The sequence below is a fragment of the Alligator mississippiensis genome, chromosome 2, assembly GCF_030867095.1.
Source record: "Alligator mississippiensis isolate rAllMis1 chromosome 2, rAllMis1, whole genome shotgun sequence".
Taxonomy (NCBI): Eukaryota; Metazoa; Chordata; order Crocodylia; family Alligatoridae; genus Alligator; species Alligator mississippiensis.
The window spans coordinates 115,390,777-115,415,232 of record NC_081825.1 but is presented as its reverse complement, the minus strand read 5'-3'; the positions used below and the strand labels follow the sequence as shown (position 1 = coordinate 115,415,232).

The window sequence follows — 24,456 nt, the reverse complement described above, 5'->3', positions numbered from 1 at the left end:
GGATGCGCTTCCCAGTCAGGGGGCAAAGGCCGCCTGCAAACCCCGCCCCGCTGCCGTGCTGCCGGCGGGCCGGGCCGGCTATGCGGGGGCTGGGGCTGCTGCGCGCGGCGGGGCGCCGGGGCAGGGGCGTTGTGTTGCAGCTGCCGCAGGCCCGGCCCGACCGCTTCGGCGGCGTCAGCGTGGACCTGGCGCAGCTGCGGGGCCTGGAGCGCCCGCGCGCCGCCCTCCTCCGCGCCTGGCTGCAGGGCAAGTGCGGCTCCGCTTCGCGCCGCGCCGCTCCGCTCCCGGCGGCGGGAGGCCTGGCCCGCGCCCCGCCGGCCCCCGAGCCTCTCCCACCGCCGGCCAGGCCCCGCGCTCGTGGTGGGGGCGCCCGCAGGCTGCGGCTTGGGGCCCGCCAACCCCAAGGATGGCACCTCCTGCCCTGTGGCACGAGGGGCGATTTGGGATCCGAGATTCAGAGCTTGGGTTTTGGCTCGGCCTCTGGTTTCTGAGGGCATCTGAATCCGCAGATCTCCGGGGTTGGGCCTGCACCTAGGACACCTGCCAGGGCATGTGGAAGTATCTGGTGTTGCGGGGGGCAGAGGATGCTCGCCAGTAGCGGCGCCAAACACTGGTGTCTACAATGATTAAGCCCCGCCTGCTCGGTCCGTCTGGTGTTTGGAACAGTTGAGTTCAGCTCGACTGATAGGATTTAGCTGATTTGGTCTGGAACAAGAAATATATTAATAATAATAATAATAAATTCAGACCCAGTCCTGCTCCTTCTGCTTGCCAGGGGAGTGGGGCTCCAGGAGCATGAGGTAGAGTCTCCAGCCATAGAGGCTTTTAAGGCCCAGGTAGACAAAGCCTTGGCTGGGATGAGAAGAGTTGGGCAGGGTCCTGTTTTGAGCAGAAGGTTGGACCAGGTGACCTCCTGAGGTCACTTTCAACCCACATTTTCTATGACTCTATGTGGGGAAAGAGAACAGGGACACCCACAGGAGCTGCCCTTGCTCTCCAGCCAACCCCAGGCAGGTGCCTCGGTCACCTGCTAGGCTTTCCCCACTCATAAGCAGACTGGGGTATCTCAGGGCACTTCTAGAAGGAAAATCAGGGCTCGCTGCTTACCCCTTCCCTGGAGATCCTGGGAGGGGAAAACAGGCTTTCCTTGCTCCCCCACACTCATTCCTGGGATCTACAGGAGAGATGTGGGTGAGTGGGAAAACAGATCCTGCTTATCCAAAACTGCCCACATCACCCCTTGTCCCACACCATCAACAGGCTGGACAAGGGGCAACAGACATTTTGCCCAATGAAGCAGATCAGCCATGCCATGACACACCAGGGAAGCACTAAAGCACGGCATAGTGGAGGCATGTACTGTGCCATGCGCATGGTGCACAGGTAAATTTTGCTGGTACAGTGCCATAGTGGCACGCTACCCAGAGAGTGCACCGCTATGGCAACGTAGCTGGCAATCATGCATAGACACATGATCTCTAGCATTGCCGTGCAGCAATATGGCATGTCACTACATCACCACAGGGCAACATGTAAATGCACTCTATAAGTACTATGATAAGCCTGATAGCATCTCTTTAGTCTGTTTTATAACTGCTTGAAACATCCTTGTCCCCCCTCTATTTACATATCCACCTGTCATTCTTTAGCCTGAAATGCACTTACTTAGCCTACTAATTCAAATCTATGATCTTTCCTGGCAATTGCAGAATGGCACAACATCTAAATCCATTACTGTAGGCAAAAAAAAAGGGTGATCCCATGCGAAATGCAGAATGTGCACTTTCACTACGTTTACTCAGAATGTTTGTGGAAGACAATCATTTGAAATTAAATCTTGGCTTGTGTCTGCATTCAGAAAATTAGCTGCAAGTATGGTAGTTTATTATTCTGCTTATTATTTGACTCTGTACAGAACTCAGCCAATACCTGTGCACATACTTACCTTTACTACCATAAGTACTTCCGAAGGAGAAAGTATGGGACAATGCTCAGAATCTTCTCTGAGCATGAGCTCTAAAACTAGAAGCGGGCAGAAGCAACTAGAAGAGCTGTGTTGCTTTGCTTCTCAATAGTTGATTAGCATGTGCTAGGGCTGCTTCTGGTTCTAGAGCCAGCATGTGCAGAGCTGGCTTTAGTGTATCTGCACTGCCTTGCAGACATAGTGTTAGGGACATGAGACTGAATCCCTCCTTTGCCAGAGTCTTCTGTGTCTTGAGGCCTCTTAGCCCCAATTTTCCAACTCTACAATTTAAATAATATGATTTCCATACCTCACAGTAGTGCTGTGGAAATAAATATTATAAAGATTTTAATGTGCTCAAATACCTTGATAATAAGGGCCGCATAAATGCAATAGGCACTTCAAAAGGGCCTGAGTTTTCTGACAAAAATATATCCACTGCAAATCTCATGCAGCTGTGCAGAACAGCGAGCTGTGTTCTCTATCACATACGTTCAACAAAATCAGTGGGAAAATATTTTTTTTAAAAACAACCTTATGCGAGGTGCAAACAATTGCCAGATCCTTGACAGAGTTTGCACGAGTAATATTGTGGAGGAAAGCCGTATTTTTGATTTGTAAACACAATTTTATACAGTACAAATTAAGGGTCTTGTTTACTTATTGGATTTACAATTATTTGTGCCCATTCTTTATATCTGCAGTTATTTCTCCCTTCAGTAAAGGCAGATTTAAGATTTTTACAAACCAGACCCTGAAGCAGAATAATGGACTGTGTCACACTATTATTTTATAGTCGTTTTTCTGACTGATGCTGTTATTGCACATTAAGCTATGTTCGTCTGTACAATGGAAGTAAAAATATAGTAAAAATAAAAGGAAGGAGAGACTGTCAAATGACTGCAGTTTTTATTTTCATGCCCACATGTCTTTGAAAACGTCTGAGGAGCTTTCTGTTACTCTTTCTTTCAGATTCAATCAAGCAATGGAAGAGGGAAGGCAAAATAGCTGTGTGGCTGCACATTCCTGTCCTTCAAAGCAGTTTTATTGCCACTGCTGCATTACAGGGGTTTACTTTTCACCATGCAGAAGGAGACTCATCCACACTGACACTGTGGCTAGGAGATGGAAACAGCAGGTTACCAGGGTATGCCACACATCAATTAGGAGTTGCAGGTTAGTTCTAGAAATAACTATATTCATGAAATATGTTTGATAGTTTAGGATCAGATTGAGCAGTAAATCAGCTGGGTTTCTATACCAGGCAGGCATGGGGAAATTACTTGTTTAGCAGTTGGACATCCTGATAAAGGGACGTCTTTCATTCATGAGTATTCCTACACAACAAACTGGGTGTGTTAGGTTGGAATGATGAAAGCAACTAGTAAGTTGAGTTGTCTGTTTAAAAATTTTTAAAAATTATAAACACTTTGGAAGGGAAGAGACAATACAGTCCTCCTGAAGGTTTAAAATCTCACCTTGCAGAAGAACTATTTTTTAAAAGGAACTTCATGGCATTCTGTGTGCCAGGGCAAGAAATGTCCTCTGGGAGAGATCATCTTTTAGGGGGTCCATAACCATATTTTAAAAATACAACAAATTGCATATTTTCAAAAAAAAAGAAGAAATATGGGACTTTCTTATAGTGCCAAATATGTAAATGCAAATGCAAATGCTAAGGGCCCTATGGACTCTAGTGTTATGTCCATGAAAACTACACAGGTTTGGATCTAGATGGTAAGGGCAAAAGTACATTTAAACCACCCAGTATTATCCAGGCTTCATTTCAGCTGCCAGCTAAGAACAGTGCAAAGATTGCTTTAACATTCTCATGGCTGCCTACAGCTGGAAGAGGCTACGCTGTCATCAAGGAATAGCTAAACTTCAGTCTCCCTGGCAACACCTTTACTCAGTAATGCCTCCCATGCCCACAGCTGATGTGGAGATTCTCCATATGTCCAGGGAATTCCCAGATAGCTGATCATTAGGACTGTGTGAAGCTTCCGTCCCTGATTCGATTTGGTGGAGAATTGGACCGCATCTCCAAATCCGAATTGAATCAGGAGACCCTTTAATCTCTCCGAATCAAATCGGAACCCTCCAAATCGACTCGGAGATATTTGGAAGGATTCGATGATTCGGACATAGACACAGCTTAAAAATGATTTTTCTACATACCTCAAGGTAGCAGGCAGATCGTGAACGCTGAGATGCTGGGACAGATGGACCATCCCACAGGAGCATGGGGGGCTCCCCAATGCGGTCAGCAGCAGACCCAGAAGTGGACCAGAAGCACTTCCATTCTACTTCTGGGTCCGCTGGGGAGTGTGGTGGGGGGCACCCCCCCCCCCCCGACTCAGTGACTGGTGGGGGGCACCCAGGGTCCCCTGTGGCTGTTCGTCGAGCCTGGGGGGTGCAGGGGAGCCCTTCAGTGCACTCCCCGGCAGACCAGGAAGTGGACCGAAAGTACTTCCAGTCCACTTCTGGGTTCACCTCTAAACATGTGGGACGCTGTGGGACGCTCCATCCACCCCAGCATCGCAGCGTTCATGAGTCATGCCTGGTACCTCGAGGTTTGTAGAAAAAAACATTTAAAGCTGTGTCTATGGCTGAATCTCTGATTCTCTGAATCAGCATCAAATCTTTAGATTTGGATTTGGCCAAATTGAATCGGGGACAGTGATCCGAATCAACAAATTGAATCACTGTCCCTGATTCAGGCCAAATCCGAATCAAATACACCCTGTTTCGCACACCCTTACTGATTATGATAGTATTTCAGAACATTTGCACCATCAAATTTGTACAAAGGGACTAGCGCTGGCCAATATGAACTTTTTAACTTTTCTTTCAGACCATCTCCACTTTCTTCTTTCGTCGCTCTCAACAGCACTATCATCCCATCCCATTGTTCAGCCACATAAACTAGGGGTTGTTTTTGACTCCTCCCTCTCCAGCAGTTGAAGTCATTATTTAGGGATGTAGTATTACTAATACCACATGTCCAAATGCCATGATTCAGGCCCTAGAAAATCATAAGTTTTTTTTCAGTAAATGCATTTCTCTGAGTCTTCAGGGGTTGTGTTTTCAAATCTTTCTTCATAACCATGGGAGCTAACATTTTTAAAGAAAACAAAGATCATATAATCATTTGACTCTGGGAACAAAAGTATTTTTAAAAAATCCACCACAAACAAACTAGCATATTTTACAAGGACTTATAATAATAAAATTGTGAAAATTGGCAGCACTAGAAACATACAGTAAATTTAGTCTTTACAGCTGTCTCCCTATGCCTGGATTTCACAAGTTTGTGATTAGGTACAGGAGAGGGGCTGACCTGCTTCAATCAAAGCTTGTTGCAAGCATGTTCCACTTGCTGGGTATTAGGAGATTCCTTTCCTTTTCTTCCCTACATCCAAACTTCATGATAAAATATCTGTCAAGGTAATAGGACTAGCTTCACTTCTAGCCCCTGGTGGTCTCCATGAGTGCACCCTTTACATCTCAGGCCTCATGCCTTTATGTTCCTGGTGTTGAAAGCTACAGTTCTACTCTTAGGCCAGGTCCTGAGCTACAGTACCTTATGGTTTAAACTTGTATGACCTTGGTTCAGGTTTTCTATTTAGAAGCTTGTGACCAGTGACAAGTCCTAATTTCATGTCCATCTTAACTTTACAGATGCCAGCATAAGTTACAGTAGTGCAAAGGCTGCTTTAACATTCCTCTGGCTACTCACATTTGCCTTCTGGGGATATGAGCAGCCACTCTAACTTCCTCCAGATTCCTTAGTGGCAGGGTTTACTTTAGCTGTCCCTAAAAATGTGTCTTTAAATCCAGTCCCAAATCCTATTGTTCTCCTACAACTTCCAAGCCTGGATATGCTAGCTTGGGTGGCTCATCCAGACTCCAATGGTGAGCCGCGTTAAAGTTAGTAGCCTTGGGTGCTGGCTGAGAGGCTATCTGAGCTCTTGTCTTCCCTTCCTTCCTGTTTGAGATAGAATTAACTCAACATATGCATGCAGTAAAAACCCTTAAACAGTAAAACCAATATAACATGTAGTATCATAAATTACTACATGACAGAAGAACAAATTACCATATGCATAAAGTTCCTAAAGTGCAGGACCCCAAATTACCATATGGGGTTGGGCTTTGGGGTAAGTTAGCTCATTACCATATGATTTAGAGACACTATAAATAGTTAAATGCAAATTCTATTTAAGAAGTACTCACAAGAGGTAAAAGACACTACACAATCATAGGTTTGTGTATATTAAGAAAACAGTCTTTAAAAAACCTATTTTTATCTAATATACATTGTGTATCAGCATTGCAAATTGAGTTGCTAGTTGCAGTAAAAATCAGCAGAGGGCAGACCAGATAAAATGCTTAAGATGAGTCTTGTTTTTTTTTCAATGGACATGTTCGAGCATGTTTTCCTAAGGTATGAAAACCTCATCTTTAAAATATGTGGCATTAAACTGGGGTCAGACAATGCATTCCCTTTGCAGAAGTACAATATTGCTACTTATGGTTACAATTTACATATTTGAGAAAAATAAACTAATTGAAAGGGGATTTTTCTGAAGTAACATTCATGTAACTCAAAGTGCAATGTTAAAATATTTAAAGAAAAATGTTTATATAAATAGGGATACACTCTTAAATGGTGGTATCATTTGACTTTTTGTCAAATGACTATTTTGGTTGTATTTTATATAAATAGGAATTGCCTGGAAGGGCAGAGGAGGTTAAATAATTTCAGAAATGTTGGCATATTAATTAAAAACTATATTGCATAATACAAATAACCCGATAATATCTATTATATTTCCTGCTATTGCTTTTGAATTAGGTTGATACTTGTTTTATTAGTAAGTTGGATTTTTTTTTATTCAAAAGATCAGGAAAACATTTGATAATGTAAATCAATAGATTTATTTAGGTGAGGTAGTAACAGTACTATTCTGTTCTGCATAGATTCCTATATTATGCTCACCCCCATAGCATCTCAGCACCTTCCTGTAGTTCACAAAGTACTGTAACTAACAACTTGCAAGCAAGTTTCTTAACCTATCTTTGCGGGGGAATTCAGCTCATACAGCCCTCTAAAGCAGTGGTCTGCAACCTTTTAAGACTGCAGGCCAGATTGACCCAATTCAGGCCAAGAACAGGGAAGAGCGGACTAGGACCCAGCCACCGTTGCTGCCTTTCTTCACCAACAACACAAAGAAAGCCCCTGTTGCTGCCACTTTCCTGTGCAGCAGCATAGGGAAAGCACCTGCCACCACCACTTTTCCCTGTCCTGCTGCTTTTCCGCAGGGAAGGCACCCACTGCCACTACTTTTCCCTGCACTGGCATGGGGGAAGTGATGGCTACCAAAGCCCTGTGTCAAAAGGCTCTGCAAGGCAGATCTAGTCCACCAGCCATAGGTTGCTGACCCGTACTGTAAAGCTAAAGTTCATTCTTTTAAACAAACAAAACAAAATCCTGCCACCCTGTCCCACACACTAGGAATGAAACCTCTTTTGTTCTGGCCCCTCCTTGCAGCAAACTGTTCCTTTCATCTCTTGCTTACACTTCTGGAAGCTTATACAGCTTTTAAAGACATTCCCAAATGTGCATCCAAATGCCCCACAGCTGGATTTCTTTAACAGGGCTGACCCCACTTAACAGGATAGATTGCTCTGTTACCCACTGTTACATGAATGTTCTCTCATGGACTGGAAGAAGCCCCTTGAGCTAGGGTCCAGTCCCCATCTTCTACCTGAAAGAGGAAGAGTGCAAGGGAAGGAGCCGAATTTTTTTTGTTATATATATCACCACACATATATATTGCTGTACTTTTCTTTTTTCTCTTTTTTTTTTTTTAAGACAGCTAAGTCAGAGAAAGTTCTCTTGACATTAATGCTTGCATACAATAACAATCTCATAGCTGTTTCCTTGGCAGGCTAAAGGTTTAAACTTTGCCTAAGAGTCACCAGGGGGAGAGGGTGGTATTAATCTTTTAAAGTTCTAAACATCAATTTCAAATCCCAAGAACTAAACTCTTAAAACCACAGGATCAGATACCAGGGCTGGATTCTGATCTCACTCATGCTGACAGTATACCAGTGTAACAGCAGGCTTCAATAGACTTACTGTTGATTTATACTGAAAGAAACCAGTTTTTTATATATATTTCCCCATTTCTTCCTGCTTTTGATACAGCCAAATACAACCAGAACCTCTCACAGGTTTTAAGCACCTCACACGAAACTACACTGATAAAAAAATGTATTTACAGACATGAGCTTATTGAGAAAAAACAGAACTTTTCTAGTTAATCCAGACAGTCTTTTGCCAGCTCCAACAGCCATGTAAAGATAAGCTTTTCTAGAAAACAACTCCTTTAATCAGTGTAAAATGTTGATTGGGGGGGGGGCAGGCAGGTTTGGTCTCCCAAGTGTGATTCCACACTCACCAGTACCCAGCTAAACAGTTACAGAGTAGGGGAGGTCATGCAAGCCACTTGTCATGGGGAAGCAGATATATGACTAATTCCCTAAAGCATGTCCTTTAATGGAGCTTGACTTCAGGGTTGCTGTTTCATCTTTTAAGTATTCCTCCTACACACATCAAACTACCATCACATTATTAAGCAGAAAAGGATGTTTTCAATCTAGACACTCATTCCTTAATAATTTCCTTATGTGGGAACATTTGTCCATGGTATTCTAGATGTGTGTATCATAGTTCTATCCACATAGGTTTCCCTTTGCTAGAAACTGATAGGAAAGTTTCTCTATAATTATCCACCAAATTTTAAACCAGCACACCACTGATATCGAAAAAGACATGAGAAATGTACCCACTCGTGCTCACCACAGAGCATAAATCTAAAATCTGTCAAAAAGCTGGCTGGATTATTAAAATGCATATTTTTGTAAGGAAGACATTTTTAAAGAATAACTACAACATATGACAGGATTCCTGCATATGAAAAACATAGGGTTTTGAGAAAATTAAGGAAATGTATAGTACACGGAAGAAAGCAATAGGATGACAGCAGGCAATAGGATAGTTTGCAAAGCTTAATTGAGCAGACTCTGACTTACCTTTACTGAATGAAAAGATTGCCCTGTGTCACTTGAGAGCGGTGTGCTTTGAAAGACACATTGACTAAAATACTGCCCACTGTTTATCAAGAATTGTAAGGCATATGAATAGCACAATATAAATATATCAGCAGATGGAACAATATAGAAGCAAACAGGTAAAACAGTTTTATTATCAGGAGGATCGATCTGTAAGTGCTTAGGCTAAGCAGTTGTCATTTCTATATGTTTACTAGTCTGAAAATACCCTTATTAAAAGGGGGCAATTCTGGGCCTCATTTGAATCAGTAGAAGTTTTGTCACTACTTACAGCAAAACCAGGATTTCATCTACCCTGGTTAGTCATACTAATTTCAGTAGACTGTCCATGCACTTTAGGTGAGGGCCCTAATGAAGAAGGAACCTGGCTTCCAGGTATATATTGCTAGATTATTTGATAAATGTTTGCTTATCTTGCATCTCCTAAGTTTTCTACTATGAGCCATGAAATAAAAAAAGAATCAATAAACAAGTGTATACAGTACACTCATGTACACAAAATTTTGATAATATATTTCATCATAAATGCACATATAAATTATATCTATATTATGAAAATATTATACATGTATCTATTTAGTCTATTATTTTAATTTACAGCTATAATCTGGGTCTTAAAATTGAAGCATATATCCCTGCTGTGACATTTTAGCTGTTGTACCAATAAATATTTTTTCATGTAGTTCAAATCAATTTTCTGATGATAGATCACATCTTGGAACAAGCCCAGGTAAATCTGAGCTCAGTACAAGTTCAATCTCATAATATTTATGCTGCATTCCTCATGGGGAAATGTAAAGCTTTGAATTCTAACATTTTGTAATACTTCCCAGACACTTATTTTATCTTTCTCAATTTATAAGAAAATATTCTTCCTCCAACAGGTGCTGTGTTAGATAACAGTACTGGAAAAGTGTTGGTTGTACAGGACAAAAATAAAGTAAGTCTGTTATAGAGTTCTAAAATGCCAAAAAGTTATTTGCAATGAACTTGTGTATTAGCAAAGATCTCTTAACTTTCATTTCAGATCCATTAGAAGAGTTAAACGTTACTTTTCACTTGTGTCTTGAATACATCATTATTAGTGAGCTATCACTTCAGGCAACATTTGGGCAACAGTCAAGTTTCTAGGAGAGGTTGATGATTAATTATTATTTTATTGTGGTATGTCACACTCAATTAAAATATGGCTTTTCTTCAACTATTCTGTTCCCCTATCAATACTTTAAGCTCATAACATATGCACCTATATACTTACTTGCATATTAATACTGAAAGAAACTCATGCATGGTACGTGATATGTACACATATATAACTGCTAGAAATTACTGTAAAAAGTAGAAATAAATGGAATCAAAAGAATACTGTATATATAATGCATAGTTCTCTAATATTTGCATACCTGTATACATGTATTTTTGTTTAGTGGTGAAACAATGAAAGTTTAATCAGTAAAAGACCAGAGCAACAGTTAGAACACACCAAACTATTTAACACTTCCAGTTTGCCTTCATTAATGATCAGTCAGGTTCACACAGTGTGCTGGAGGGTGTTGTACTGATGTATTCCTCAAAGACATAACTCCCAGGAGTAGGGGGCTGCTCAAAGGTTGTGAAAGAATGTAGGACTAGGTCCAGTAAAGGACTTAGGTACCAATTAGTTTGCCACTGCAACACCCCTCTTTTAGGCATCAGGCCCACAGAACAAAATCCAAAACTGAGAGTTAGGAGCTTGGGTTCCTTATACAGTGCATGGATGGAACTAGAAGCCTTGAGAAAAAAATCCAAAATAGCTGCACACCTAATTTCTGGATCCCAGAGGTGCCTAGATGCTCACACCAGGGCAGTTCAAGGCTTCTCCAGAAGCTGAACTGCAAGCACATAGGAAAGTTCAAAGTCAAGGTAGGAGAAACCTGGGAACTGAACAAGCATTTTTGGAACAAAGTTTTGGATGCTGGCATGTAACGTCTGCCTACTGGCAGATTTAATTGTCTGTGCCCATTTTTTGCTCTATTACAATAAGCAAATAAATAGGAAATAATGACAGTCATTATTTTTTGAGAAATGACCACTTTTAAATGTAGCTTTGCAGTAATGTAACCACATATGTAGGTATCTTATTCACATCAGTTACAGTTTACCAGGATAAGACCAAGGGCATTTTTACATGTGCTCTGGAGGTAGAGGGGGTGGCATTTTAATTAGAGTGGCTCTGAGAGCCTGTTTAATTAAAGCACCACAATGTCTCATGTATCAGCATCCCTGTGCTTCAAAATAGCAGTGGGGTGCTGCAAGCGTCCCCGCCACCATTTTGAAGCACAGGGACACCAATGCACAAGATGCAGGAGGCTGCTGGTCGTGTATAAGCACCCTTTGAGACTGGGGGAGGGTATTTGCAGCAGGGATTGATATTTTCTGACTGTCTTGCTGTGCTTTCATGATTTTACATGGAATTCCTTTGGTTATTTTGAAGCATTTTTCAGGTTCATATTACATTAAGTTATGAGCAGATTTGGTGGCTGGAAGGTGGGAATAACGTCCTTCACTTTTGGAAACAATACTAATCTGTTTACTCCTGTGATTTTACCTTTTACATATATATATATATATATATATATATATATATATATATATATATATATATATATATATATCTAAAAAAATGGTATTTTCAAACTGTGGTACACGTACTACTAGCAGTAGGTGCACTGTATGTTTCATCCTTTAACTTATTACAATTTTCTAAGGAGAAAGAACTTGAACCAATGGAGTTTGGGACCTTCCACTCTTTACTCCATAATACATGAGGATCCCAGTAGTACAATGTAGTGTAGTCACTTCTGGCATTTTGTGGAAAAAGTAGTCTAGATAAAGATTTGAAAATGCCCTACTGGCCATCAATTATTTTTTCAAATAAAATGTCATCAAGGATTTTAACAGAGACTGCCCAGACTCTAAATTGATGCAACAACTTGGCGCCATCCTATCTAGCAGGTTAGTGATCAGCCAACTATGAATTAACACAAGAATGGAGGAATTGCACTCTACTAAAATTTGGAAACTCAGAGGAGAAAACCATGCTGAAACAACGTTTAGGTTGGGACACAGATAGGCTAAAGGAAGGGGAATTCTGCTGGCTGATATGGCTGACTTGCTGTACTCTAAACGTAGAATGGTACTGTTTATTTTTCATCATTTTAAAATGGAAGTGAGTTTAAGAAAAAGCAGATTCCTACCAATTACATGAACTTTTGCATGTTACTTAGACAATTGTCTATTAAAATCTATTTGTGTTTCTGTCCTCATTAAAACTGATCACATGGACTTGATAATTAACATATATATGTTTATTTTAAAATATGGAGCGTTTTAGTGAAATTTGAAATTAGTCTTACTCTTCTTTCAGACTGAATTTGAAATAAGGTATGGAAAAGAAAGAGGCATTAGAAAGTGTTGCCTATAGATGGTTCTATCGTACTGCACACTCAAGACACGTATTTGAACCAATACCATTTTAAAATAGTAATATCAAAGTGAATATTAGTAACCTTGTATATAAATTTTGCATTCTGCAAAAATCAAATTGCATCTAAAACTGACCATATTGGCATCATCAGACTACATGTTTGAAGATTTCTCATTTTTAATTAGACATTCTATCAAGGAGACACTCTATTCCAACCTAATGGTTCATGCCCAGTATACAGTTTTATAAAAATCTTCTGCATACCTGCTTCAAAACAATAATTTGATTGTAAAAAAAAAAAAAAAAAAAAATCAAATTGATGTTGAAAAGATCTCAGCCAGGTAACAAAGTAAAATGTACTGAACACTTAAGTTTACACCCAGAAGCAGACCTAAGAATAATATGTCTGCCTTAAAGGAAGCTGCCTGCTTTCTAGCTGTTAGACAGCAGTAATAATTAAGGTTGCTGTAAAGAAGAGAGCAGTAGTCTTCAATAGGTCAAATATTGTTTGTTCAAAACTGTTTACGCTGTCGTTGGCACCTTGAGAAATCATTGGCAGACACAGCTTGCTGGGATTGCTGAAGCAAGAAAAAAAAGGCAGTTTAATGACCAGGGAGATAGGCAGTTGGAACAAGGATATAGAACATTTCTCCTAAGGGGCCACAGACTGATCTTTGTCAAGCTTCTCCTTTTCTACCTGTGCAGCCTTTGAAAACCCTTATCAGGCTATCTGGCAACACTTTGTAGAAATATTTGAGAATCATTCCATTAAGACACAATTTTGTCTCTTTATGAGAAGAGAGAATTTTTTTCTTTATTCTCTAAAACAATAGAGATCAGCATAACAGGTTTTTGGTCTCCTGACTTCATCTAGAACTTACTTACCCATCATAAACCATAGGCCTGCAAGACATTGCAATTTCAGCAAATGTTCCCATTTACATACTTAGTCTATCAAGAAACATTAGTTATTACTAGCACTTATTAATTATGGTATTATTATCCATTAGGTTGCTAGTCATAACTTGATTTCCATAGGTTCTTCAGGTAAAAATTCTGCATATGCATAAATCTTTTCAGAATGTGGAACCAAGTAGAAAGTTTTGTTTGTTTTGTTCTTTATTTTAACAAACAATTTCACGTGTAAGCTCCAAAAAAAGGTGGAATGGGGATGATTACTACAGAATGCCCAAGTTAGCTACATTTTTCCCACTGAAGGGAAAATCAATTTAAAGTTTCTTGCTAGGCCTAAGCATTCCCATAAGAAACACTTCCTGGTGTGTGGGCTTTTTCCTTACCGTTGATTAGGAGTACTTAACTAATATTAGACTGACAGCTACATAAGTTTCAGCATGAGTATCAGACATGCAAGTGCACCCACGTGACCCTGCCAGTAAAAATGGTCCTACTGTATCCCCTTCCCCATTAAAAAGCACAGTGTAATTCTCTAGTCCCCAAGCCAAGCATTTCGTGATTATACTGTATTTACCATCTAAATCTTCTCTCTCACAATTTTCTATTGTCCTCTATTATTGCCCTAATTTAGGCCCTGATCCTGACTTTAGATTCATGCAGACTTCAGTAAAACCTCAGTGAATCCAAGTATGCTCTTTAGGGCAGGGATTCGATTTTTGTTTGCTTTGTAAAGTGCCAGATGTATCTGTGGGACTTAATAAGTAACACACTTCATCATGACCTAGAAGGACCACAATTACAGGTGTAAAGGTAGTTAATTTTTCATATAAACTTTACTGCTTAGCCTCCTAACTGAAACTGCTAAGCAAGGGTGTTAGCTGTGGTGATGGTGGTTTTTATGATGTGGTACTGGATTGAGGAAAGCAAAATATCCATCACATCATAATGGCTTCCAGTCACTATCAATCTAACCACTGACCAAGTGGCAAAATGTTGCTTAGCTCATTATCACTCTCCTGAGTCATTCTACCATTTCTTGCTTCATGAAGGTATGTTAAGCCTGGTAACTTAACTGAAGTTATTTTAATTAAAAATTATTTCTTTTGTAACTGAATAATCTTTTGCAAATTTAAGCATCTCCCTCTAATGGAGCAGAAGATATTCCCCATAATGATACAGAAGGAATGTTTAAATAATTTGTAAGTGGCAACACAAAGATAGAAAACGATGCATTCAATTATATATTTTCTGTAGTTAGATCTAAGCCAGCCTCTCCCTAGCTATATTTTTCCCCCTTCAGTGAAATAACTACTAACAGATTTATTCTCAGCAACCAATCTAAACTTTACTTTAGCTCACAGCTTGCTCCAGAACAGCTAATCAACTTTAATGAAAGGGTATATTCAAAGGCAGGCATAATTATAAAATATTCTGAATTTGTAATGCAAGAATTCAGAGAGCACCCCTTTGCTATTTCCTGTAAAGTATTAACTTTGTACTTTAACTTGTGGTACAGCAAAACTGTAAAGACTTCTGTATAACAGGGCCTCCAGGCTCCTTTTGGGTAACTGCCAGTTAATGCATACATTTGGCATGAAGAATATACGCTCCAGAACTGGCTTAAATTCTAGATGAAACTTTCCAGTATAAGTAAAAGAAGAAAACACCATACAATTATACCAGTTTAGAAATGTATTTATTTTACTTTTAGTTGGCCTGTGTATACATGTGTGCATGCTTACTTTTAAGGCAACATAGGAAATAGCCAGCTCTCAAAAAAACAACACGTCCTCTCCCCCCTCCCCCCCTCCCCCCAAAAGCAGCAAATCCTTAAATCTTTTACATTTGTAACAAATGAAGAAAAGAAACGGTTTCCTGAAACCATGAAGGAATATTGTATACTTACATCTGGCATCCTGTCTCATTTTTCTGTTAACATTTCAGCAACTGCCACTTGTAAATACAGAAGACTTGATCTAGTTTTGCACTTAAAGGCTACATAACACATTGCTGCCTAAAGAGCCAGACAGAGGGTCCTGAAGTTTGTTTCCTATAGATCAGTGGTTCTCAAACTTTTCAGCCTCAAGACATCCCCCATAAAACTCAAGGCACACCTCCATAACTGTTGTGAACTGAGCAGCACCCCATTTCAAAAACTAATTTATTACAATTGTTGGCTACAAATGTCCAACTCGGGATCCTTAAAATTCTAGTTTATTAGGCAGATTGAAACACTGTAATCATAAACCTTGGGGCTGGTCCCCACACACACACGCACACATGCACACACGTACACACACACAGTAGCAGGCTACAGAGTCGGGTATACCTATCCTACAAGCGCTGGAGTCTGTCATTGAGGCTTCTTTCAGCGTGGTGTTATCTTCCAGAAGGGGGTCGCCGGCTGGTCTTTCTGGCTGGACAGGTCTGGTCGAGTTGGAGATCAAGAGGGCACCACTGAGGGTCACTTTTCACTGCCTTTTATCTGTCCCTGGCAGACTTTGGTGACTCCCCAGTTTTCAGGTTTGCCCAATCCAGGGGTCATTGACCCTCGTGGGACTTCCCCCCCTCGGTGGCTACTGGACGGCATCTGTCAGCCCCAGGGGTCGTCTGCATGTACGTGCAGGTTTGGGAGTCTGTTGATGAATTTTGACTAGGGCTCTGGGAGCGGTTGATCTGGAGATACTCAGCCCAAAAGTTGGTCCCTGGTGTTGATTAACTCAGACCAGGGCTTCTAGCCCTCGATCAGTGACATTTAGAGATTTCCCGGTTGTTACATTGTCTTCTATTGAGTTCTTCTGTTGGTTGATCTGCAGCTTCCACGTGATAATTGCTGCCTGCTACTATGTTACACATTCAATCACTGATTCACTCACTCTTTCAGAGGCCAGTCTGATACAGGGAAGAGCAGTTTGATTCCTGCCCTTGTTAACATTGTTACAATGTATAATTTACTTATGAAACTAAACACATTCAGTTGAAAGTTGAAAGGTGAGAAGTATAAAATATAAGCTACAAATGCCATGGCACACAAATAGATAAAAATACCAAACTACAAGGGGAGATACAAAATGCACACACACAAATTTTAAAACACAATTCCTTATCTTAAAGTGAGAGAGAGAGGAAGGAAGAAAAGGTAGAAAAAGAGAAACATATCCAAAGAGGGGAGAGCAAATGCAGGCAAGAGGAAAAGGGGGCTTTCTGCTACATTATTCCACAGTATACACTGTGTTAGATGCTGCTGATGGTAGTGAGGCCTCATGGTTTGTTGGTCACCTTTGACTACACTGTGGTGTATAAGTAGGTAGCCTACACTAAGAGATATAATAGGGGCAGCATGTTTATCTTGAGAAGTAAACCCGGCATCACTATCCCATAAAAGGCATTCAGAATTACTGAATGTGGAGTGAGCAATGTCCAGGGGCAGCTACATCAACACTCCTTGCCAGAACGAAAGGGCAATTGGTGAGGAAGAGGAAAACAAAATATATTATGTTGAGTACCTTCTTCTCTACGGCCCTGTTTAGCGGGTACATTGCATTGGATACATCTACAGGTCGCTGTATGGAGATGTTGCTATGGCACCATGCTTTAGTACTTCCTTTTGAAAGTACTAAAGCACAGCACCGTATGAGCAGTTACTGCACAGTATGTGTGGTGCACAGTTAAATTTTGCTGCTATGTCACCATAGCAGTGCACTATACCTGGGGAGCATGCTGCTACAGTGACATAGCTGAGGATCACGTTTAGACGCACATGATCGCTACATCGCCGTAGCAAGCATATGGAAACATAGCGCATCGCTACATCACCATGGGGCAACGTGTAGACGTACCCACTAAGTACAAAAGCTGAAGGTATTAATAATATATATGCTGTTACAATGACCAATTTTTTAAAAATATATTTTGTATTCCAGATCAAATCAGCAAAATCAGTTCCAAATCATATCAATTGAGCAGAACTCAGTCGTTACAAAAACCATTTCGATTGAGCAGGCAGAACTCAACCATTCTAAACACCACGTATGGCACTACAACTGGCGAGCATCCTCTGCCCCAGGCTGTCACGACTTCAGTTACCTCCAAGTCCACTGTCTGGTATCCTTCATACAAGCGGAAGGCCAGAGATTTTGAGATTTGGATGCTCCAACTTGATCTTAGCCCACAAGATGGCCAATCTAAACAAAACATCTCAGTACAAGCAAAATTAATTTAGCCAAAAGGACATATTCCCCTACAAGTTTTTCTCTCTCCCCAGAATGTGACATTTTTGCAATATGGTGACTGCTTTACTTAAGTAAGTTGATACCATAAAGGGTTTGGAAAAAAATGTCAAGCATGTTTGCATTAGTGATTTATACAATCTACTGTGATGTCAGAACATATTAAGAGCTGTTTGTGTGGTGTCATGGAAGAAAAGTTACAGAGTACACAGAGAGACATTTCCAGGAATTGAAAACAAAACCTGAAATCCAGTGGACAAATATATACTTTTTCCATCTGCAGTTTTGTTTTTCTTAATTAATATAATGTCTTGTCCAAGCCCTTGAAGAATGCCCAGAAAGAATGTTTTCCAATGTAATCAGTGGGGTTTGGAGTGAGAGGGAAACACACAGCTGCTTGATTCTAAATGTAGGAAAAGCTTTTTTTTCCCCTTAGGAGAACGTACAGTTTAGAAGGTCACCCTGGTAATATTTTCCTGACTAGTTTGTTTGGTTTCTGACAAAAGTGTACAGAGACTAAAGATTTCATCCTTTAGCCTTTCCTCTTGTACGTAAGGACTACAGGCTCATGGCACTGTCAGTGTTCAGTACAATACAGAGGCTTCAATTCACACTCTTATTATTCAGCTTGATTCTGAGGGACTTCAGGAAATGATTCTATATAAAATTAACACACAAAAGGCCTCAAATTTTATTTTTTCTATTCCATATAAAACAAAATGACAGGTTACATTAACCGGTTATTACAAACACACATAATCATTACAGCCAGTGCAGTATAGAACAGTACTACAATCATAAAATCTATTTGGAAGATTAAATATATACATTTTGTTTCTTTAAAAAAGCCAAAAACATTGAAGTAGAATACATCAGTGATTAAATACAAGAGTATACAGATTATATCTACCTATAGCAGCTTCTTTAACTAGTTTTCTAGCAGCAACTTTGTCTAATGTCTGTTAGACAGTTTATATTTTCATTCAGTAGATGTTTTCTTCCAATATTTCATATAGACAGGTAGCTGTCTTAGATGATCACATTAGCAAAAATAGAGAAGTTCCTATTTAAAACCTACTGCCAATTATAGAAGTAATTAACATGTCAACACTTTAAAAATTCACTAAAAATTCTAGGAATTGTTTTGTCTTTTTCTATTAGCGAGTACAAAATAGGCTGTATGCTGTGTTAATAATTTCCTCTTCCATTATAGACTAAAAATGCATGGAAATTTCCAGGAGGCTTGTCTGATCCAGGTGAAGATATTGGTAAGTCCCTAAATGTTGGGCTAAATCAATGAATGGAGCAAGTGATCACAACTCCACTGAAGTCCACTGATTTGTGTCCTTCAAATTTTAGTTGGCTGGAACAGAGATACATAATCCAAAATAGCTTTGTTGTGGCTAGTTTATCCCTTTTTGTAACTGATGGCTAAGAGATTAAGTGACACAATCCTGCATCCTAAAGGCCCCTTCAGAAAAGTGACTAAAGCTTCACCATAATCAGGGCAGAAAGACTGTTTTTGACACATTTAAACTCATTCCACATTTCCACTTAAGCAGTCCTTTCTTAGGCTTGTTGCATTTTTATTCTTATTACTCCATATGCAAGGAAGATGAATTTGATTAGTATAGCACAGAAATAAAATTGAAAATCTTCAAGCACAACCTAGGATACCAGTGAGCCCATTCATATTAAGAGTAAAAATCCCTGCCTCCACCTATATTTACATGCTTTGTCTGGCTTGTCTGCTTATATTAGAAGCTCTTTGGGGCAGCACCTATATAAGCTCTATGTAAGTCTACCAAATTGGGCCTCTGCTTTCAGATGGAGATGAGGCACTATTGTAATACAAATAATAATACTTAAAGGAAAAGAACTTACACTAAGGGTTGAGGAAATATTTCACCTATAACTATATAAAGTAGGTGGCGTTTAATACTACTGCTTTAGAAGGTAACAGTATAAATGAGTTTACAGTGCAGAAGTTTATGGAAAGGCTAGAATTAGGGGGGAAAGAGAAGAGAGAGAGAGAGACAGAGAAGAAGCTGATACTGCCTCTACATTTCCTCCTTTCCATCCCCATCCAAAAAGTGCATAGACTGTAATTTTAAATGTATATATGAGAATAATTATGTAAGTGTTGAGTTCAAAAGTTACCTCCAGAGAGCAGTATTATGTTTTTTTGTATTTATATGGAGGAATTTAGCCACAAGCAGTTACTGTGAGATTTTTATCATCTGTGTGTTTCTGAATAGTAAATCAAGAAATAAAAAGTTACCTGAAGTCATATATTAAATCTGGCAGCACAAGGAACAGAACCCAACTTTCCCTAATCTAATTCTGTATCTTAACCACATGCATACTATGTCCGCAGTAATGTCCAAAGTCATACATGGTACTATTGTTAAAGTCCATGCAGAGAACAGTTTACCATTGTACAACTTGCCTCCAGTCATTCAGTACAATTTCAAAAACTGTTTTAGCACTTTCATTCAAGCAATTGCTCTTTCCCTGTATATTTGCTACAAAATTGATCTTCATATTTAGTTGATGTTTCAAACATGTATAAATTTGTGAAATGGAGGTTTATTTATCTAAGATATATTTATGTTTGCAGAAGAGTACAGGATGCTATGATTATATACTCTGTGCTTTGGGGTATCTGTCCATTACTAGTTAAACAAAAATGGAGAGGAAAGGGTGTAAGGCTGTACACTATGGATTATGTATTATGAATTATTACACAACAGATGGGAAAAATATTGCCAGCATTAGCAACAGCTTCAGTGTAAAAATACTGTACACAGTATCTCTGTGAGCAGTGTCCCTCTAAAATAGGTGAAGCTGTAGGTGTTGTTTAGCGGTGCCAGCAAATAAATAACCAGAGAAAAAGAATAGGAAAACAGTTTAAACTAGGTTCAAAGAGTGATTAGACAAATTCATGGAGGATATGTTTACTGAGAGCTATTGAATATAACAGTAATGAGATGTATCCTCTGATATCCCTAAAACCAATAACGGTTGATGATTTAGAGAGTATGACAGAAGATAGATTATTCTAGACATTCCCTGTTCATATACTCTACCTCTAAAGCAAGTACTATTTGCCACGGTCTGAGAAAATACTGGGCTAAATGGACCACTAGTCTAACTTCCTACATTCTACATTCTCAAAACATATATTCCTTAAAGTTGCCTTTAAGACACTATTACATAATATACTACTGAAATCAGCATTAGGAAATAAACTATATAACATCTTGATATGTAAAAGATATATAAATTAATGCAGCATAAAATATAACAGAGCAGAACTTAGTTTTTCATTGTTTACATTAAGCCTTATAAACTCACAAACATTTAAGGACTCAACTTTAAAAAAATGTAAAGGTGCAATGTAGAGTGCTTACAGATCAGACGATTAACCAAACAAATGCATGACTGACCATTTTTATGCACATGTACCAATTTTTGTGAGCAACTGCAATACCTTTGTGTACAAATTAAGGACTAGGTTGCACACCCATTTTTTGTTTTTGCATGTTTTTGAAATATGAACCCTAAATAATTCTTCTTAAAAGGCAAATACAATAAGGCACTTTTCAAAGCAAAGCTCAAGCCTAAATTGGAATTCCTTGTCAAGTAATTATCTTTCTTAGAATGATGGTTTCCCTCCACATTCCTGTTTTACTCCACATTTCCAAAGTTTTACTACTTTCCTCCCACATCTGTAATGTAGGGCCACACACACACACACACACACACACTTAGGAATTTGCTTGAGTACAACTTTTCTAACCAAAAACCAACTGGATGGGACTTCTTTGAGCAGTGCAGCATTCACTGCAGTATTCTCTGCCTAGCTGTACTTCTAGCCTGCAGGATCCAAGAGCATTTACCAAAACCATCTCTCTTACAGCTGTAGACACTACTAGCAAGCTGACAAAAGAGCTTTTTCCAAATTAGAGTAACTATGTAATCATTTAGAATTGCAAGAAAACATCACCAGTGTATCAAATGTTCCTCAGACAGTCCACATTTCTACAACATTGACCCTTGACCTTAAAAATGCTTACACACGTGTTCAACTTCAGTCATGCAAGTAAATCTATTTGAATTCTTCTGAGCTATTCATGTACTCAGCAGCGTAGAGACACAGCCGGGTGCCTGGGGCACAGGGGCAGTGGCAACTTTTGGTTGCCGCTGCACTGCTGGCACAATTGCTGTTGTGGTCATGTGGCTGTTGGCAGCAGCTGCCCCTCTCCCCCCCCCACATGCACCCCAGGTGGTACTCAAGGCAGTTACCCCAGGCACCCTGCCCTAGTTATGCCCTGTATGTACCTAAAAGATATACATGTATAAATCTTTGCAGGATAAGGACAGAACATGCTACTAGGGATACTGCTTACTGGATGTCCTGAAATTAATTCCAGTCATTTTAAAATAAACCCCATGTATCTATCTCATGTACTTCTGATTTTTTAGGTTAGTGGTTTGTAGAGAAGGAAATCACATACGGATCTTATGCATGTCATTTTCCCTTAAACATAAACCAGTCTTCTAATTCACTTCTGAATAATACAGCCTTGGTAGTAGTGTAATTAACTGCAGCAAATAGCCTTACAAAATAGCCATGAGCATTCAACAGCCCTTACAATTTGTCATAAAAAATACTCTAGGCAAGAAAAATTTATTATGAATGAGCTACAACTGCATAATTTTCCTAAATGCCTGGGATATCAGATCTGTCTAGCTGCTGTTCAAAAACAACTCTTCAGAATTTGGTTAGTAAAAATTCTGGAGGTAAATACACAATAATTGTGTGTTACCATGATAATCATTAACTACTTAGGCCCTAACTCAAGAGTTCTAATTTTAAGCACATAGGGGGTGCGTCTACATGAGACATTTTACTACAGAGCTGGCCAATTAGCTCCGCAGTAAACGTCTCAGCATCTACACATACGCCTCTATTAGGGCACAGGAAGCTAATACACTCCACAGCAGGGTAGAACTTTTATTTACTGCAGAGTACAAATACTTCAAATACTGTATTTACAACTACTACCTTGCTAGGAAGTTATTTTGTGCACAGCAGCACATATGTAGATGCTGACCTGGCTGGCTGGGCACAAGGGTGCTTCAGTGCAGGGGTTGCCTGCTGGCTAGCCCAGGACTGGAGCACTCATGCCCCAGCCAGCCTCTTCACAGCATACTGAGCTTAGTTGGAGCAGCCCCAGGATGGCAGGCTGGCTCCTAAGCCCCTTGCCAGCTGAGGCTGCTCCAACTGGGCTCCATATGCTGCATATCAATAAATTCCAGATCAGACTGCTCCAGAGTTAATTTTTCCCAGGCACATGTTCAAATGGTGCATCCAGGAGCAAAAACCTCTGGATCAACAAGCTCCAAAGTTTGTTCATGTGCACTAATTCACGTATTCATTCATTTATTCAGAGTTTACTCATGTGCCCAGGAATTTCATTAACTTCTCTAACATGGTTACTGTTTTTAATGAACTTTTATAGATTTTTTCAAAGAGAAATAATATTCATTTCTCACTAATCAGTGTACACAGGGATTATATATTCAACATTAAGAGGAGCTACCAAGGGACATTCCCTATCCATTGATAGACTCCATCTTTTTAATGATATTAAAAGACATTTAAGGCAAATTTTCAGAAGGACTAACGATCACTATCATTTTTGTGAGAGTAAAATCTGTTGCCAGACTTTACACCTGGAAGATATATTATGAACTTCTGCTTCTAAACCAATTCATTTGCTCTCAGTCAGACAGAGGTGCAAATGCTTAGATACAAAAGGAACATCTGCCTTTTGAAGGTTTGAAATTAACACATACATTTTTAGGATAAAAGGAAGCTTTTATCCAAAAACAAATATCTTTGTTCTCTGCAACCATTTGAGTATCCATTTTAGAAGTGTATATTACTTGTACAATATTGAGGAAAGTTAGCTACATAAATCATTTGATACAATATACACGGAAACAAAATAGCCTGCATCAACTGGTTCTGTTCAAAGGATAAAAACTGCACTTACTCTGATGTTGGATTGTATAGCGTTTACATTCTCAAAACCTTGTTAGCAATAGAGATAATGCTGTTGGAAACCTTTTAAGATTACAAAAAGATTTTGAAAGTCTGCTCTTACATGTGCTATAAGAATTTTCTCTCTACCTAGGAGACACAGCAGTTCGAGAAGTTTTTGAAGAGACTGGCATCAAGTCAGAATTCAAGTCCATCCTAAGCATAAGACAGCAACACAGACACCCTGGAGCCTTTGGGAAGTCAGATATGTATATCATCTGTCGCCTGGAGCCTTCCTCATTCAACATCAGCTTCTGCCAGCAGGAGTGCCTGAGGTGTGAATGGATGGACCTTGATGAGCTTGCCAAGACGAAAGATGCTACCCCCATCACCAGCAGCATAGCTAAATTGTTACTTTATGGATACAGGGAAGGGTTTGATAAGATTGATATAACTATGAAAGAATTTTCAGCTGTTTATACAGGCCTAGTCTATAAATTGTACCACAGGGAGCTACCAGAGTCTTATAAGGACATGGGAGGATTATAAGAAGCTTCACATTTATTAAATTAAATACATAACAATCTTCTAAAATTTGGGTGCGCTTGTACCACATTAAAATTATTAATGAACTGTTTTCAGGCTGAATTTCAATTATTTTTAGTAAGCTATGTGATAAAAATTATATATT

The 24,456-nt window shown here is 39.6% G+C and overlaps 1 protein-coding gene across 1 annotated transcript; it reads left to right on the top strand.

The window, feature by feature from the left end:
* The first annotated feature begins 2 nt into the window (after positions 1-2).
* On the top strand, positions 3-24,402 carry NUDT6 (nudix hydrolase 6). Its single transcript, XM_014596207.3, has 5 exons — positions 3-246; positions 2,936-3,139; positions 9,988-10,043; positions 18,927-18,981; positions 23,920-24,402. Exons 1-5 carry the CDS (start codon positions 3-5, stop codon positions 24,312-24,314), a joined length of 954 nt encoding a protein of 317 aa, XP_014451693.2. The 3' UTR covers positions 24,315-24,402.
* The last annotated feature ends 54 nt before the right edge of the window (positions 24,403-24,456 follow it).

Coding starts and splice junctions, on each gene's coding strand:
- NUDT6 (XM_014596207.3), top strand. CDS start 3: ATGCGCTTCCCAGTCAGGGGGCAAAGGCCGCCTGCAAACCCCGCCCCG. Junction 247..2,935: donor CCTCCGCGCCTGGCTGCAGG/GCAAGTGCGGCT, acceptor TCTTTCTTTCAG/ATTCAATCAAGCAATGGAAG. Junction 10,044..18,926: donor TTGTACAGGACAAAAATAAA/GTAAGTCTGTTA, acceptor CTTCCATTATAG/ACTAAAAATGCATGGAAATT.